Source organism: Neophocaena asiaeorientalis, unplaced genomic scaffold (assembly GCF_003031525.2).
Source record: "Neophocaena asiaeorientalis asiaeorientalis breed wild unplaced genomic scaffold, Neophocaena_asiaeorientalis_V1.1 scaffold540, whole genome shotgun sequence".
NCBI lineage: Eukaryota > Metazoa > Chordata > Mammalia > Artiodactyla > Phocoenidae > Neophocaena > Neophocaena asiaeorientalis.
The window spans coordinates 4,746,900-4,762,148 of record NW_020172141.1 but is presented as its reverse complement, the minus strand read 5'-3'; the positions used below and the strand labels follow the sequence as shown (position 1 = coordinate 4,762,148).

General features: G+C 50.7%; 1 protein-coding gene and 1 long non-coding RNA gene across 2 annotated transcripts in view; one reads left to right on the top strand and one right to left on the bottom strand.

The window, feature by feature from the left end:
• The first annotated feature begins 131 nt into the window (after window positions 1–131).
• Window positions 132–15,249, top strand: part of LOC112405265 (multidrug and toxin extrusion protein 2-like) — a 48,408-nt gene continuing 33,290 nt past the window's right edge. The window contains exons 1-7 of the mRNA XM_024753629.1: window positions 132–152; window positions 5,071–5,139; window positions 7,914–8,062; window positions 8,759–8,801; window positions 9,819–9,863; window positions 12,682–12,779; window positions 14,803–14,900. Of these exons, the coding sequence (XP_024609397.1) occupies window positions 5,131–5,139; window positions 7,914–8,062; window positions 8,759–8,801; window positions 9,819–9,863; window positions 12,682–12,779; window positions 14,803–14,900 (442 nt within the window). The 5' untranslated portion in view covers window positions 132–152; window positions 5,071–5,130. The remainder of the gene's footprint in view (window positions 153–5,070; window positions 5,140–7,913; window positions 8,063–8,758; window positions 8,802–9,818; window positions 9,864–12,681; window positions 12,780–14,802; window positions 14,901–15,249) is intronic.
• LOC112405273 (uncharacterized) overlaps window positions 7,976–15,249 on the bottom strand; it is a 73,369-nt gene continuing 66,095 nt past the window's right edge. The window contains exons 2-3 of the long non-coding RNA XR_003004304.1: window positions 14,776–14,892; window positions 7,976–8,528 (exon numbers count right to left, since the gene is read on the bottom strand). This is a non-coding gene — a long non-coding RNA (uncharacterized LOC112405273). The remainder of the gene's footprint in view (window positions 8,529–14,775; window positions 14,893–15,249) is intronic.

The following is a 15,249-nucleotide window of genomic DNA, read 5'->3' as shown; positions in this document are numbered from 1 at the left end:
TCGGGCGGGAGGGTCGGTGGAACGCGTTGGCCTCCGCTTTCCTCCCCCAGTTCCTCGCGCAGCTGCTGATCTTTCTCATCAGCCTCGTCAGCTCCGTATTCTGCGGACACCTGGGCAAGGTCGAGTTGGATGCGGTTACGCTTGCTGTCTCGGTAGGTTTTTACATTCTTCTTTTTGTGAATTGTGGGATGTCTAACACCTGCACCTTCACACGGTCCGAGCTTGACCCGGGGGTTCCATTACCCTATCGTTAGATTTGGAAGGAGACTGTCAACTACTTAGAAAAGGTGTTCTCCGTACTCTCAAACCATGCCACTGACTCTAATTGGTCTGGGGACCAGGTATTGCAAAGAATTCGTAGCAATGAAGCGAACTCTGCTGGTAGAACTAAAAGAACTGCATTTTTTTTTTCTATTATGAAGTTAAACCAGATAACATCTAGAACTAGGTTGACTGCTGTTAGTTTGAATTACACAGCTCCTTAAGGTGGTGCTGTTTCAGCCTTGTAATAAAGTGTCTCCCTGCCACCATGGATTGAAATTACACCCCCTTTGAAGTCCCTGCATTTTTGTCGGTGATGTAGTGGAAAGCTGCCTCTCTCCTGCATTTCATCCATGCTTTCAAAGAAGGTGAAAAGCTTCTGCTGGTAATGGCAGACGGTCTTTCCCAGTCTCAGAAAATGCCCCTCCTGTTCCCACCCAGGTGGGTAGAGCGCTAAGATCATGGTGGGGCCACAGAAGTTTTCCTTATGGTTGAGACCACCTTGGTATATGGAATCATACATTTTAGTTACAGGTCTATTATTGGGTGAACCCATTTGGTAGGTTGCCTTTTCATTTTGTTGATGGTTTCCTTTGCTGTGCAGAAGCTTTTCAGTTTCATGTAGTCCCATTTACTTTTGCTTTTCTTGCTTTTGATTTTGGTGTCAGATCCAAAAAATCATGCCCAAGACTTGTTAAAGGAGCTTACCGCCTAAGTCTTCTTCCAGGAGTTTTATGGTTTCAGGTCTTATGTTCAAGTCTTTCACCCATTTTGAGTTGATTTTCTGTATGGTGTGACATAGGGGTCCAGCTTCATTCTTTTGCATGCAGACTCTCCTTTCCCAGCACCCAGTTTTGGACAACCTATCTGGTACACCATCCTGTAGTTTTCCTTGTTGATGATCTGTATGTGGCCTCTTCTGCGTTCACTGACAACCTCAGGACCTAAGGGCTTGTCTCCTTGGGCGTGTGGGTCCACCTCCCTCCATCTCGCTGGCTTCCAGGACCACCGAATGCACATCGGGCTCCACATCCTGCACATTTCCAGCCCTCCGTGTGCACCCACAGCAGAAGCTTTAAACTTTACACTTCCGCTCACCACCCTTTATCCCTGGAGCCCTGTCAAGTCCGCACACCCTTGCTGCCTGTCCTTTGCCCTCATGGGGGTTTCCCATGCTGGGATCCCTCCGTCCTCGCTCGCTCTGCAGCCCCCGCTTGGTCCCCTCTCAGAATCCAGGGCCAGTCAGTGCCTGATTCCCCCTGCTCTTCCTTCAGCCCTGCCACCTGGATCCCCATCACTCTTCTCCCTCTCTCTTTTTTAAAAATTTATTTATTTATTTATTTATATTTGGCTGCACTGATTGGGTCTTGGTTGTTGCGCGGGCTTTTCTCTAGTTGCGGTGGGCGGGGGCTACTCTTTGTTGAGGTGCGCGGGCTTCTCATTATGGTGGCTTGTTGCGGAGCACCGGCTCTAGGCGCGCGGGCTCAGTAGTTGTGGCTCATGGGCTTAGCTGCTCTGCGGCATGTGGGATCTTCCCGGACCAGGGCTCGATTCAGTGCCCCCTGCATTGGCAGGCGATTCTTAACCACTGCGCCACCAGGGAAGTCTCTCATCACTTTTTTCTTTGAGACCAGCCTTCTACCTGGGCTCAGAACCATCCTTTCTCCTCCGGCCCATTCCCTTTCACTAGTGCTACTGAATTATGATAAAGTACCCAAGTCTCTCCTCGTGCAGCCCCCTCTCTGGCCTCTATCCACTTAACACTCTTTGCCAGAAAGTCTACACTGCGTCTTCATTTTCCTTTTCTCCCCATTGCTAACTGGCCTGTTTCCCCACTGTTCCACTTAACCTACTCTTCCGAAAGTTGCCAGTGACCCCCCCCCTCCACCGCCCCCAATCTCCAGAGAACTTGCCCTCACTTGGCCGCCTTCCCCCACCTCCCTCCTGGGAACTCTTCGCACCTGCCAGTCCTCCCTGGTTCCCCTTCTGGTAGTTGTGCTGCTTCTTCTGTTCCCCCTCCTCCTCTGTTTGTGGGTGACCATCCTGCCCTGGGAGCACCCTACACACGGCCCGCTGTCTGCATCAGTCAGCAAGCCCTGCTGCCTTAATTTCCCACATTTCTTAAACTCACTTTTTTTCTGTTTCCTGCTACTACACTCTCCCAGCTCGTAGAGCCCCACCCCTCCCGGCTTCTGACCTCCGGGCATCTCAGCCCCCTGCTTGCGGTGCCCACTGCTTTCTGTTACCTGCTTGCGAGGTCCGGGTGTGTCTGCCTAGACAGGGCAGGGTCGCCTGCACAAAACTGTCCCTGAGGACTCGCAGGCAGCCCAGAGCCCCCCGCTCCGGGCTGTGCTGGTCTGTCTCTGCCTGCTTTCTTGTGATCGCCCGGCTCCTGTTAACTTCTGCTGAGCCTGGTACCAGCAGAGATGCGGCCCCAGCAGACGTCTCAGAAATGCGTAACTTCGGAGACCCGAGCAGCCGACTCTCACCCAGGCGTCCCCTGAATGTATTTTTCTTCTCAGCTCTGTGCCTTTATGTTTCCCCATCTGTAACATGGCGAGGGTTTAAAGCGTGATGATTGTGTATGCCTGTAGAATCCCACGGTGCCTGTTTTTCCATTTATTTCACCAAAACTATTTTGAAACCTATCTTGGGAGGGGGATTCAGATTTTATGTGTTTTTTGGTGATTCTTTCCCTCTTTCTGTTTTTCCCCTAAGGCACTCAGTGATAAGAGGGTAACGGAAGAGTTAATAGTTTTTGAAGTAAAAATAAAATAGGAATACACCCAGCGAGGTCCTACTGTACAGCACAGCGGACTATACTCAATACCCTGTGATAAACCATAATGGAAAAGAATCTGAAAGAGAATAGATACACATACACATATATAAAACGGAATCACTTTGCTCTACGCCTGAAACCAACACAACATTGTAAATCAACTGTATTTCAATAAAAACAAAGATTTGGTGTGTGACTAACAAGAAAAAAAAAAAAATACAGTAGATACAAACCTAAAATTATACAGACAGGCTTGAAAAGGGCATGTGGGAAGGTGGATATGTTCCAAAGTCGGGCATTTCTGTGGATAAGGTCTTAGATAAGGGGGTCTGTGCCTGTCTTCTCGGGCAGTGGGTGGCCAGACTTTTGCTTTTAATTGGCTGTTAAATTGTAACAAATTGCTAGGGAGACAGTAGACTCATTTCAAGAAAACTATTTATTTATTTTTTTGCGGTACGCGGGCCTCTCACTGTTGTGGCCTCTCCCGTTGCGGAGCGCAGGCTCCAGACGCACAGGCTCAGCGGCCATGGCTCACGGGCCCAGCTGCTCCGCGGCATGTGGGATCTTCCCGGACCAGGGCACGAACCCGCGTCCCCTGCATCGGCAGGCGGACTCTCAACCACTGCGCCACCAGGGAAGCCCGAAGTGTTTGGTTTTAAAAGAAAAGAACATTTCTATATACCCACCTTGTTCCACAAAGCATTTGAGTTGGTTTATAAAAATACTTTCAAGGCAGATAGAGTTGGGTCCAAGACACACGGATGGAAGACGACGCAAGGTGGGGTGGTGGAGATGGAGACTGGCATCTGAGGGGCTGCACATCTGCTCTGAACTCCCCACCTATGTGGTTCCCCCAAGGGTCCCTGAGCCATCTCTCAGGGAAGAGCAGCTTTTCTCGATGCTGAGTCGTAGGGAGTTTCTCTTGCAGAGTTTCATAAAGTGGACACCCTGATGTGGAAACCCGTGTCCCAGATAACGTGCTCTGAGAGATACAGTAGCAGTTCCTGTGCATGTTTTATCACACTGGCTGCTGGGAGGGGAAAGTGTGACTTCAGGGCTGGGTTGGTAAAAGCTCGTTGACTTTAACCAAAGCCGTCTCTGAATAGTAACTTGACCCAGATGGACTTGAAGTTGTAGAGGAAGAATGACACCAAAGTGCATTCATTTACCCAAAAAAGGCTCACGTGTGACACTGTTTTTCAATACAAAACTCTTGAGAAATTGGCATGCTTCATCTTTCTCTCTTCCTGGAAAGCCCAGGTGTTCTGGGGCTTTTGCCCTGACGCTGTCCTGGGTGGGCTCAGCAGAGGGCATCTTGGGGTGGATGTCCCCTCCTGCTCTGAGGGGGGCCTGTCACCCACTCCTGGGGGCTCAGCCGAGAAGGTCATCCTGGGGCTGCCATCACTGCTAAATGTGAGCCCAGGATGGAAACAAGGGTCTTCAGCTCCCCCCACCCAACTCTGCTGGGCTCTGACCCTTACCTGCAGGTTACCGCTTGTGCCCCTGGTTGTCGGGGGCACTGGGTGGGGTCTGGGCGAGAGGCTGACACGAAAGTTGTGCCGTTCCTCACTGGAGGACCAGAGCCTGCGGCCAGGCTGCCCAGCTTCAGGTCGCCATCTGAGTGATGTAACTTGCTGTGACTCAGATGGCGCATAAAACGGGAGTGGCGATCGCAGCATTGTGTGTGTGACGGGCTTGGGAGGACCCTGCACGTAGCACACGCTCAGTCCAGGTTTGCTGTTGTTACCATTAAATGCACACCGTAGCTCAGGGGTATCACCTTCAGGTGTTAACCACAGCGTTGCTTTTATTAAATACAGAAGTTGTAAGGCGCTGTGGGTTTAGGAGAAACTAGGTTGTTGGCTCCCCTGATCGATGCAGGTGACTGTGATCCTTTAGTTAGACTACGTTCTGTGTGACAGTCGACAAGGACAGATGTGGACACCATGTGATCTGAGACACAGATCACCAGCTGCTCCCGCCTGGTCCCCGGACACTTGCCACACCTGGTCTGCTGTTCCTTGCAGGTTGTGAATGTCGCCGGGATTTCCATTGGAACTGGCCTGGCCTCCGCTTGTGACACACTCATGTCTCAGGTGAGGACCACCCTGCCCCACAGACCTTTCTTTGTCAGTGATCTTTCGTCGTAGAACCAATCTAGGGGACTGAGGTCAGGCTGTGGTTTTGCGGCCTTGTGTCTGTCGGCTACCCCGCTGCTGAGGGCTGTAAATGGAGCGGAGCTGGCTTTACTAACCCTGTCCTCTGGTCCATCTACTCAGGGCTGTTTTCCTTTTTCCGTCCTGTCTGATCCCTCCCACCCTAAAACCGTCCTCCTTCATCCACTGCCCCTCCGTCTCTCCTCTCCTTCAAACTGCTTGAAGGTGTCCCTTGTGGTCCCTGTCTGGACACCGCCCTGGACTCGACACCCATCACTGATTCCGTTCCTGCGTGGCCCCCCCGCCCGATCCTGGTCCTTAACCTGCGCAGCCACCACTCCCTGGTTGCCACGGTTGCGGATCCTGCCAATGGTCCAGCCACCTCTCCGGTGGCTCCTTCTCAGTCTGTGCTGTCTGTTCTTCTTCTTCCTGCCCCTTGGAGTCCCCTGCCCGCACCTGCCTCCCACTGTGGTACATCCTCCCCCGGCTGCTCTCTCCCCTGCCGCCAGCGGCGGTGAAGACTCACGTCGCCATCTCCTGCCCACATCTCTTCCCAGGGGGCCAGGCTCCATTCTGTCCTCAGACCCAGCTCATCCAGGATCCAGGATTAAGCTCACCAGTGTTTCCCTGTAGAGTTCCCTCTCTCAGGAATACACCACCCGCCACTCAGCCAGGAGCCGTCTGCTTCCTCCCCCATCGCCACACGTTAGCAGAACTGTTGACGGCTCTTGACTTGGACGCGTAGTGTTTCTTGACTCTGCTCGTTTCTCTCCATCCTTAGGCCTGTCCTGGGATTGGGAGCTCTGGGCTGGTGTACGGGCATCACCAGCGCAGGGACAGAGGCCAGTCAAGGCCTTTTCCTCCCGGCTCTGGCTCTTATCTCACCCACCTGATCTATAACCAGAGTGGTTTTCCCTCTAGACTCTGAGCTCCTTAGGGAGAAAGGCTGTGTCCCTTTCAGTGTCTGAAGCCCTGTGGTTCAGCATTGTGCTTGCTGTATAGCAGGTACCTTGGAAATCTGTTGAATGGGTGAGGAGGTGGCAGAGATGGGTGGGTGGGTGGATGGATGGATGGATGGATGAGTGGATGAGTGGCTGTATGATGAATGAGTGTGTAGATGAATGAATGGGTTGGGTGTATGATTGATGGATGGATTGTGGATTCGGATGGAGGAAAGAATGGCTGGGGCGGGGTGGTATATGATGGATGAGTCCTACCTTTAAACCCAAAGCCTGGGAGAATGAGGACAGGGTTACATGCCAAGGAAGGAGCAGTGCTGAGCGAATGTAGTATCTCCTGAGCTGTTGCCCTCGGCTCCCATCGGGTAACGCATGAGGGTTTCCTGAGATAGTTTTTCCAGGCTGAGCTGAACACGGCTCTGAAGGACTTAATGTAATTTAGGCCAAAGCTAACTCTGGATTGGCATGATATAGGATACGAAATTTTATTTGAAAAGAGTTTTTTGGGTTCCTTTTTTTTTTTTTTGCACCATTTCAACATTCCAGTCATTTTCATTTATATATATATACTTTTTAACAAAAAGGCTGTATCTTGTTTCCCCACTTATCATATAATGGACATCTTTCTGTATTATTAAATGTACTTCCATAGTGGCACATTGTTTCCCAAATTTTAAATAGCTTTTTAAAAAGATTATAAAGGCCAAACACATATAGAAATTTTAGGTTATCTAGAAAAGTATTTTAAAAAGTGGAAAAAAATCACTAAAATTTACCCCCACCCATCCCCCAGTTACCTCTATCAACTTTTTGGTGAGTATCCTACAAATATTTCAATCTGTGTACATTTATGTACCCACACAACTCTAGAATTTACATATGGGGTTTTTTTCCCTCCCCTTCAACAGTGTTTGGAGAATGTTCTGTTTCAACGAAGTCAGTGTATACTTTCCCATTTAATATTTGCATAATATTCTGTAATATGTCACTGGTATCTCCATTCTTCCGCTACAGGGTGTTTAATTTAGTCCCATTGTCTCTTTTAATGTGTGAATTGAGGTCGGTCGCTTTTGGTTGAAGCAAGAGACAGTCATTCCGTTACTTGCAGAGAGAGGAGGCCTGGGCCGGGGCACTGGGGAGCGGCCTGTCCACCTCCCTGCTCTCTGTGCCCTGGCCTCCCACCTGCCCCTCCGCGGCTTGTGGGGCTCCTCTGCTTGGAGCTGTCCAGTGACCCCTCCCCCTCCCCTCCCTCCCCGACTCTGTTCCAGCCCTGCAGCGCCCCCAGGCTGCTCCCGCTCATTCTCTTGCCGTCAGCCCCTGGGTGAGGGCCCCCCCGCATCACCAGGTCAAGAGCTGTGCTCACCACCACCCCAACACTCCTTCCTCTTCCCCTTCCCGGATTGACTTTTTTTCTATGAGAGCAGGGACTTTGCTCCCTGCTGAGTTAGTTCCCAGGCCTCACGGCTGTCTGGCACGTAGTAGGTGTTGTAGAAGTATCTGCTGAATGAATCCGGAAGGCTCCAGCATGTGCCCAGTTCTTCTCACACCTTTTAAGCTCAGCTCTTTCCTGCCCGCTTCCCTGAAGCAGGGGACCAGTCGTCCCGGGCAGCCAGCTCAGCGGCTGGGGTGGGAGCAGATGGCAGGAAGCACCCGGCAGGGCTGCTGGTGGCGGGCAGGGCACTTCCGGTGGAGGTCTGTTGGCGGGGCAGGCGGCCCAGGCGCTGCACTCTCCATCACTGTATTTGTGTTCCCAAGTCCTTTGGAGCCAAGAACCTAAAACGTGTGGGGATCGTCCTTCAGAGAAGCATCCTTGTCCTGATGCTGTGCTGCTTCCCGTGCTGGGCCCTCCTCCTCAACACCGAGAGCCTCCTCCTGTTCCTGCAGCAAGACCCCGAGGTCTCCAGGTCAGCTGGGTCTCTAGCGTCACAAGCCCAGGGTCACGGTCAGTGGCTGGTGGGTTATCTTGCCTGTGTTGACATTTTCGGTCAGGCACCTGGACTTGAACCCTGTGGAAGGTGGAAGCTGTGACTCTGGCCTGCGGGACCCTGGGCTGGTGGGGACCCTGCCCTCCGGGAGACGTGGCCCCACCTGCCCTTCACGGAGTTTCTCCGTTTGGCGTTTTGCTCACGCTTGTTTTTAGTCGGGACTGTTAACCCTCAGTTCTAGCAGGCTCCCCAGTGATGTCAGGGATGCCGGATGCAGGGGGAGACTGTCCTTTCTGGAGATGCAGGCTGTCCTTTTTGGAGACTGTTGGTCGTGCTTCCTTGTGAGGTACAGCTGCAGTCCTGGCTCTTGCAAGAGGCTTCCGAATTTTGCCCAACTTTCAGTTCATTTGGCTGTGTTCCTTCCAGCTTTTCTGCCGAGGATGACCTGAAAAACATCAAGTCCAGCTCCCCTGAGTAAGCAGACATTTAGCAGGCCTGATGTGATGTCGACTTACGTTGCAAAGAAACAGTCACTTACAAGTGTTATTAACTTTCTCCCATATAAATTATTTTTAGTTTTAATTTTTAGAACATACTCTGTGGATTCAGCTTGAAGACAGCATGACCAGCAATTGTTTTAATATTAACTGGAGGCTCTTTTGTTGTCTGTTTTAGGATAGCCCAGATCTATGTGATGATTTTAATCCCTTCTCTTCCGGTAAGTGTCAAGAACATCCTTGCGTTTCGGTACACGAAGCAGCTCGTGAACGCGGGCCTCCCCTCCTTTTGTTCGTTTATTTTATCAACGTGCTATTCATGCAAAAGTTGAAAATTTCTTGGACCTGTCGTCCCCACCCCACTGATCCTCAGAGCTTGTGCCACTTTGATGTCCAAGAGCTTAAATTAAATATAAACACTGATAAGGGGAAGACATTTCCTTCCTTATTCTAGGGTTACTTTTTTTTTAAATTAATTTTTATTGGGGTATAGTTGCTTTACAATGTTGTGTTAGTTTCTACTGTATAGCAAAGCGAATCAGCCATGTGTATACATATGTCCCCTCTTGTCTGGATTTCCTTCCCGTTTAGGTCACCAAAAAGCATTGAGTTGAGTAGAGTTCCCTGAGCTATACAGTAGGTTCTCAGTAGTTATCTATTTCATACACTATTTTATATCAGCAGTGTATAGATGACAATCCCAACTTCCCAATTCATCCCACCCCGTCCTCCACTTTCCCCTCTTGGTGTCCATATGTTTGTTCTCTACGTCTGTGTGTCTATTTCTGTTTTGCAAATAAGATCATCTGTACCATTTTTCTAGATTCCACATATATGCGTTAATATACGGTATTTTTCTCCTTCTGACTGACTTCACTCTGCATGACGGTCTCTAGGTTAGGGTTACTTTTGATTCCAAATTAATCAGGATGCTTCCTGGGCTCCCCCTGGATTTGGGGAAGGACCGCCAGCTGTCACCCTCGGAGCCATTCAGACGTCAAGGCAGCGAGTGGCTTCTCTCGAGCTGGTTAGAATTCGCTTTTGTCCTCACGGAGTCCGCTGGGAAAATCCAAATAGGTAGCACTTGATTATCCTAGCATTTGGTTAGTGTGGGTCTGAGTCTCTGAATTTGAGGTCACATAACAAGATAAATATCTTACTAAAAACCAGAACCGACGTAAACTGTGGGAATGAGACTTTTTTTTAATCAAGAGCTGTTTTTCTGTTTTATCTTACAGGCCACATTCCTGTTCCAGCTGCAGGCAAAATATTTACAAAGTCAGGTACAGATTCTTTAATAGTTTTACTCCATAATACTGGAAATGTGTAGTCAATATTTTTTTCCCTAACTCGACGTGGTATTTCTGTTTTATTTATTTATTAACAATAATTTTACTCTGTGCCAGATACTGTTCTAAATGCCTTATAAATACATTAACTTAATTCCAATAACAATGTGAGTAGGCTCTAGCCTTTCCATTTTTAGATAAGAACACTAAGGTATGTAGATGAGGTGACTTGCCCAAGGTCATACAGATTGTAAGCCAAGGAGCTGGGATTTGAACTCAGCCTGGCTCCAAAGTCTGATCTAAAGTTTTCAATATTTAAAAGTCTGTATTTCTGGGGCGGGCTTTTCCCTAGCTTTCCCCAGTTTGGGTTTTAGGCAGACACGCCCAACAGCGCGCTGAGAGTCATTTCTCGCAATCTTGCAAGAAAGTAATTATTTTACCCAGCTTCACAGAGGAGGGGAGTTAAGGGCTGAAGAGGGTAGGTTCTGAGTTGGCATTCGCTAGATCTTTTTCTACAAACTATCCTGCCTTAAGGATCTGCTTCGAGTATTTCTCTTTCCAACACGACAGCCCAGTGCTGGGCTAGGCCTGAGGGTTACGGTGGAAGGCGGGCTGCAAGGTGGAATGGGCTGAGTGTCCGAGGCTCTGGACCCTGGGCCGTCCCAGCTCACACTGCCCCTTCCCCCAGGCTCAGTGAGACTCGGGAGCCAGACCGAACCAATCGTGTGGCTCCTCGAAGTGGGGGCCACCTGGGACCTGTCCCCCACCGGGCTGCACCTTCTCCATCCGGGCCGCACCTGCAGTCCCACCGTCGCGCGTCCATCTTGCCCATCCTTAACGCCCCCTTCCTTGCTCTGTGCCCCGACCCTGACTGTGCTTAGACAGAGATGCACTCGAGTGAGAGCACTGAGGCTCCAGCAGAGGCCTTGTCGCGCTGAGGTCCCCAGGGTAGTGGGCTCTGGTCCAAGCTCCAGGCTGAGCGCTGTCACCACCTGCGTGTCCACAGCCTGCTTCCTGGCCCCGCGGGACTGGCCAGAGTGCCACGCTGCCAGCCGGGCCGCCGCCCACCCACCCCAACCCCCGGGTAAATATCTTAGGGAATTTTCCATAAAAGTAATGGACAATTTTTTCCGAGGTTCTACCCGAGCTCTGTCTGGGTGGAGTCTTATGGATGGATGTGCCCCGCCCTAGAGAGATGCCCGGCCCCGTCACATCCTCTAGGCCACGTGGTTTCTGGCTTTGCACCGGCCTCAGACTGACTCTGGCGCCTGTTTTAGGGGAGGAGGACCCAGTGTCCCACGGCCACCACCGCAGCCGTGTGCAGGGCCCCCCGGGGCCTCGTGCAGCACAGGGCAGGGTGGGTGCGGGCAGAGTTGAGAGGCGCTCCAGCCCACCGAACTGAGCCTCCATTGCCTGCGTGTCACCGATTGTCTACGAAGCCATTGCACTTTGACAGTGGTCAGCCGTTTAAATGCAGGGGAAAATGCAGAAGTCTTACTTAAAGAAAGTACCAGTGTTGCGTGGGCAGCAGATACAAACGAAGTGAGTAAGAATAAAGGGATGGGCGTTCACGGTACCCCTGCTCCGCCACGGGCATCGCTGGGTACCCTGGATGAGGTGACCTCGTGTGCCCCCAGCCTCGGTCCTGGCGCCTCGCAGGTGGTCTTTCCTTATAGACCTCACGCCGGGACCCGGCTGGCTCTTGGCGTGGGTGTCCCCTCTCTTTTCTCGCTGGGATGCTGTGGCCTGTGCCGCCGTCGTCACGCAGAGGCAGTCACCCACCGGGCTGGTCTGGCTCAGGCGGCACCAGTGGGGGCGACGCCCCGTGGTCCCGACCTCTGCTGTTGTTGGTCTTGGGTTACTTCGCGGTCATTTAAAATTGTCTCCTGTTTAACTCTGAACGTTCGTTTCATCACCTGTTCAGGAAAACTTCAGTCTTCCTCCTGCATTTGCCCTTCACTCTCACATGACTACCACGCTCAGAAGTGACATCAGACGTGGGTTTTTTCCCCCCACACCAAGCAGTCCAGGGCACCAGCTGGGTGTCGTACAGTTCCACTCTGACACTGTGTACCTGGAGATGGCGTCAGATCCCGTGGGTTATGGGCTCAGTCCCACGTGCCTGCTCTCCTGACCCCCCAGACGCTCACTGCAAGTCCAGGTTGTCACCTGTGCTGACCAGTTGGCTATAAATCAGAGGTTCCCACGACCTCCTCTTGGGTTCGATTAATTTACTAGAACTCCTCACAGAACTCGGGATCACTGTTCTCTTGCTGTTCACTGGTTTATTATAAAACGACATGATAAAGGATCCAGGTGGGCAGCCGGGTGGAAGAGGTGCGTGGGGCAGGGTATGGGGAGGGGCTTATGCCCGTGTTCCCCCGCCTGGAAGCTCCCTGAAGCCCGTGCTGTTGGGACTTTACGGAGGTGTCCTCACAAGGGTGTGCTCGTTCATTAGCTCCATTTCCAGCCCGTCCCCCCTCTCGAGAGTGGGGGTGGGGAGCCTGAAAATCGTGGTGACCGGAGCCCATCCTGGGTCGCCTCATTAGAACAAAAGATACTCTTGGTACTCTTATAACTAAGGAATTCATAAGGCTTTCGGAGCTCCGTGTCAGAGGTGGGGTCAAAGACCAGATACTAGAATAAGAGATGCCCCTGGTGCTCTTCGCACTGAGGGAATGGCAAGGGTTTAGGAGCTCTGTGCTGGGAACCGGGCGGCAGAGACCGATGTATACGTTTCCTGCTCCTCGCGCCACCCAGCTGACAGGCTGTTGAAAGGGCTCACGTTTCCCTGTGTGCCTGGGGCTCTTAGGGTATCATCCTGCCTCAAGTGGTTACTGGCATTGCAGCGAACATCCTCAACGTGGGCGTGAATGCCCTCCTGCTGTACGCCCTGGACTTCGGAGTGGCGTGAGTAGTGACCCCTCCATTCCCCACGTACTGAGTGCCTTCTGTGTGCCAGCCGGGATGCAGGGGAGGGGGCAGCCCAGTGGGGAATGCCAAGCTGTGTTCATGGGCGGCGGGTGCCCTGGAACCCGGGAGGGAGGAACGTTGGGGCTTAGTCCGGGGAGAGAGGGGAGCTGACACCCGCCCGGAGGAGGGTGATCCCGAGCCTGGGCAGACAGGGAGGGGTGACCCCAGCAAAGGCAGGAGGTGGGCAGAGGCCTGTAGGGGTTTTCCCGTTGTCCCTGGGGTGTAAAGGAATGGAGCCAGATTCCGTCTCGAAGAAGCTCGAGCAGGCGGGGGTCACACGGAGTAAGACCTCCCTGGGCGGGTGCCACGAGCTGGTCCCCCCTCACTTGAGGCCCCCAGAGCCTGCTTCCTCTGTGTGGCTGGCGTGGTCTCACCAGCACTCGTGGACTGGGCCCCGGCAGTTTTGAGGTGCTTTAGGGCAGTGAGTTCTTTCTTTTTTTCGGCTGTGCTGCACAGCGTGTGGGATCTTAGTTCCCCCACCAGGGACTGAACCTGGGCCACTGCAGTGAAAGCACAGAGTCCTAACCGCTGGACCGCCAGGGAGTTCCCTAGGGCAGTGTGTTTCTTTATAATGAAAACTGGTTTCGTGGGTCATGACCAGTACTTTGAAAAATTGAATACATTATGAATGAAATAAGATGAAATAGAACAGGAAATAGAACATGGCCTGGGGGTGTTTTTCATGAGACATTTGCTTCTATGGCATGTGAGTACTGGATAGTGACGGAAATTTAATTCTTATTGTCGGTTGCAGTAAAAAATATATACAATGGGCATCCCTGGTGGCGCAGTGGTTGAGAGTCCGCCTGCCGATGCAGGGGACAGGGGTTCATGCCCCGGTCTGGAAGGATCCCACATGCCGCGGAGCAGCTGGACCCGTGAGCCATGGCCGCTGAGCCTGTGCGTCCGGAGCCTGTGCTCCACGGCGGGAGAGGCCACAACAGTGAGAGGCCCGCGTACCGCAAAAAAAAAAAATAAAAAGTATACACACACACACACACACACACACACGCCGTTAATTGAAGGATTATGCAGAGTTAGAACACAGACCAATCAATGAAAAAACATTTGTAACACCTTCCAGAAAACTGAAAGAGGCTTTGGCCATGGGGGAGTGAAGAGTCAGGGGCCAAGTTTGAGAAGTGGTGACACTGACCCACACAAGCATCTCAGCAGGCTTCTCTGAAGGTGAAGCTCAGGGACTGTCTTTTAGAAGGTTTTTTTAAACAGATATACAGAGGGCAGTTTGGGAACAGGTGGGTGAGAGGAGAAAAACACAGGGATGGATTAAGAAATGAAAAAATGTGAGAACTGGGCAGGAGAGTGAAATGAAAAAATAGAAGAGAATCAGAGTTCCTGGTCTCTGTGCCAGGACAGGGCACATTCTATTTGTGGGGCTAAAATGTCATCCATTGACGATGCTCTCAGGTTATTTCCCAAGACAAAAGAAATTTGTTATAATCCTGGGAAATAAAACTACTATGACCCTAGACCAGTTGTTGAACACAGTAGCTGTCTGCCATAGCCTTATTTATTTATCATCTATCTGTCTTTTGCTGTGCTGGGTCTCAGTTGTGGCATGCATGTGGGATCTAGTTCCCCGACCAGGGATCGAACCCGGGCCCCCTGCATTGGGAGTCTTACCCACTGGATCACCAGGGAAATCCCTGCTATAGCCTTTGAACTAAGTACGTTTAAGAATTTAATTTGATGGTTTATTTAAGGCTATCAGAACAAGGAAGGGTGATAAGTCTTTATGTCCTTTTGCTTTTCTAGTAGCATTGGGTTATTCCACAAAAATTCAGTCTTGATGAAAAGAAAACAAGTCTATTATAAGTGGATCTGGTGTTTAAAGAGAAGATAGTCCAGGAGCTATGGGCTCATCTAATAACTGTGAGAGCGAAAGCTTATTATTTGGGAGGAATGTACTCACGGGTGACAATAGCTTTTTCTCCTTCAGAGGATCTGCCTGGGCGAACACCACTTCCCAGTTCTCCCTGTCTGCTCTTCTCTTCCTGTACGTGTGGTGGAAAAAAATCCACGTCCACACCTGGGGAGGTAATGAGGACATTAATTTCTTATGTTATTTATTGTTCAGAAAGATGTGATTCTGGTCTCTGAATTTTTTTTTCCCTCAGACTTTTTTTGTTTTTATCTTTTGGGAAATTTTAAAATTCTATAAAATATTTAAGTTACTGAAAATATAAAAGTTACAGGTTCAACGTGAGTTTTTTTTTTTTTTTTTTTTACATCTACGAAGGCAGCTTTTGTTCATAGAAACCTACTGGTTTGTAAGAATTAATATTAAGTGAGTTAAAATTGCAAATACAAAATCCTAGCTGTTTCTTGCAAATCACTCTGCTCTGTTCAAGTGAAGTTTGATTAATGTCTTATCAAATCACACGAA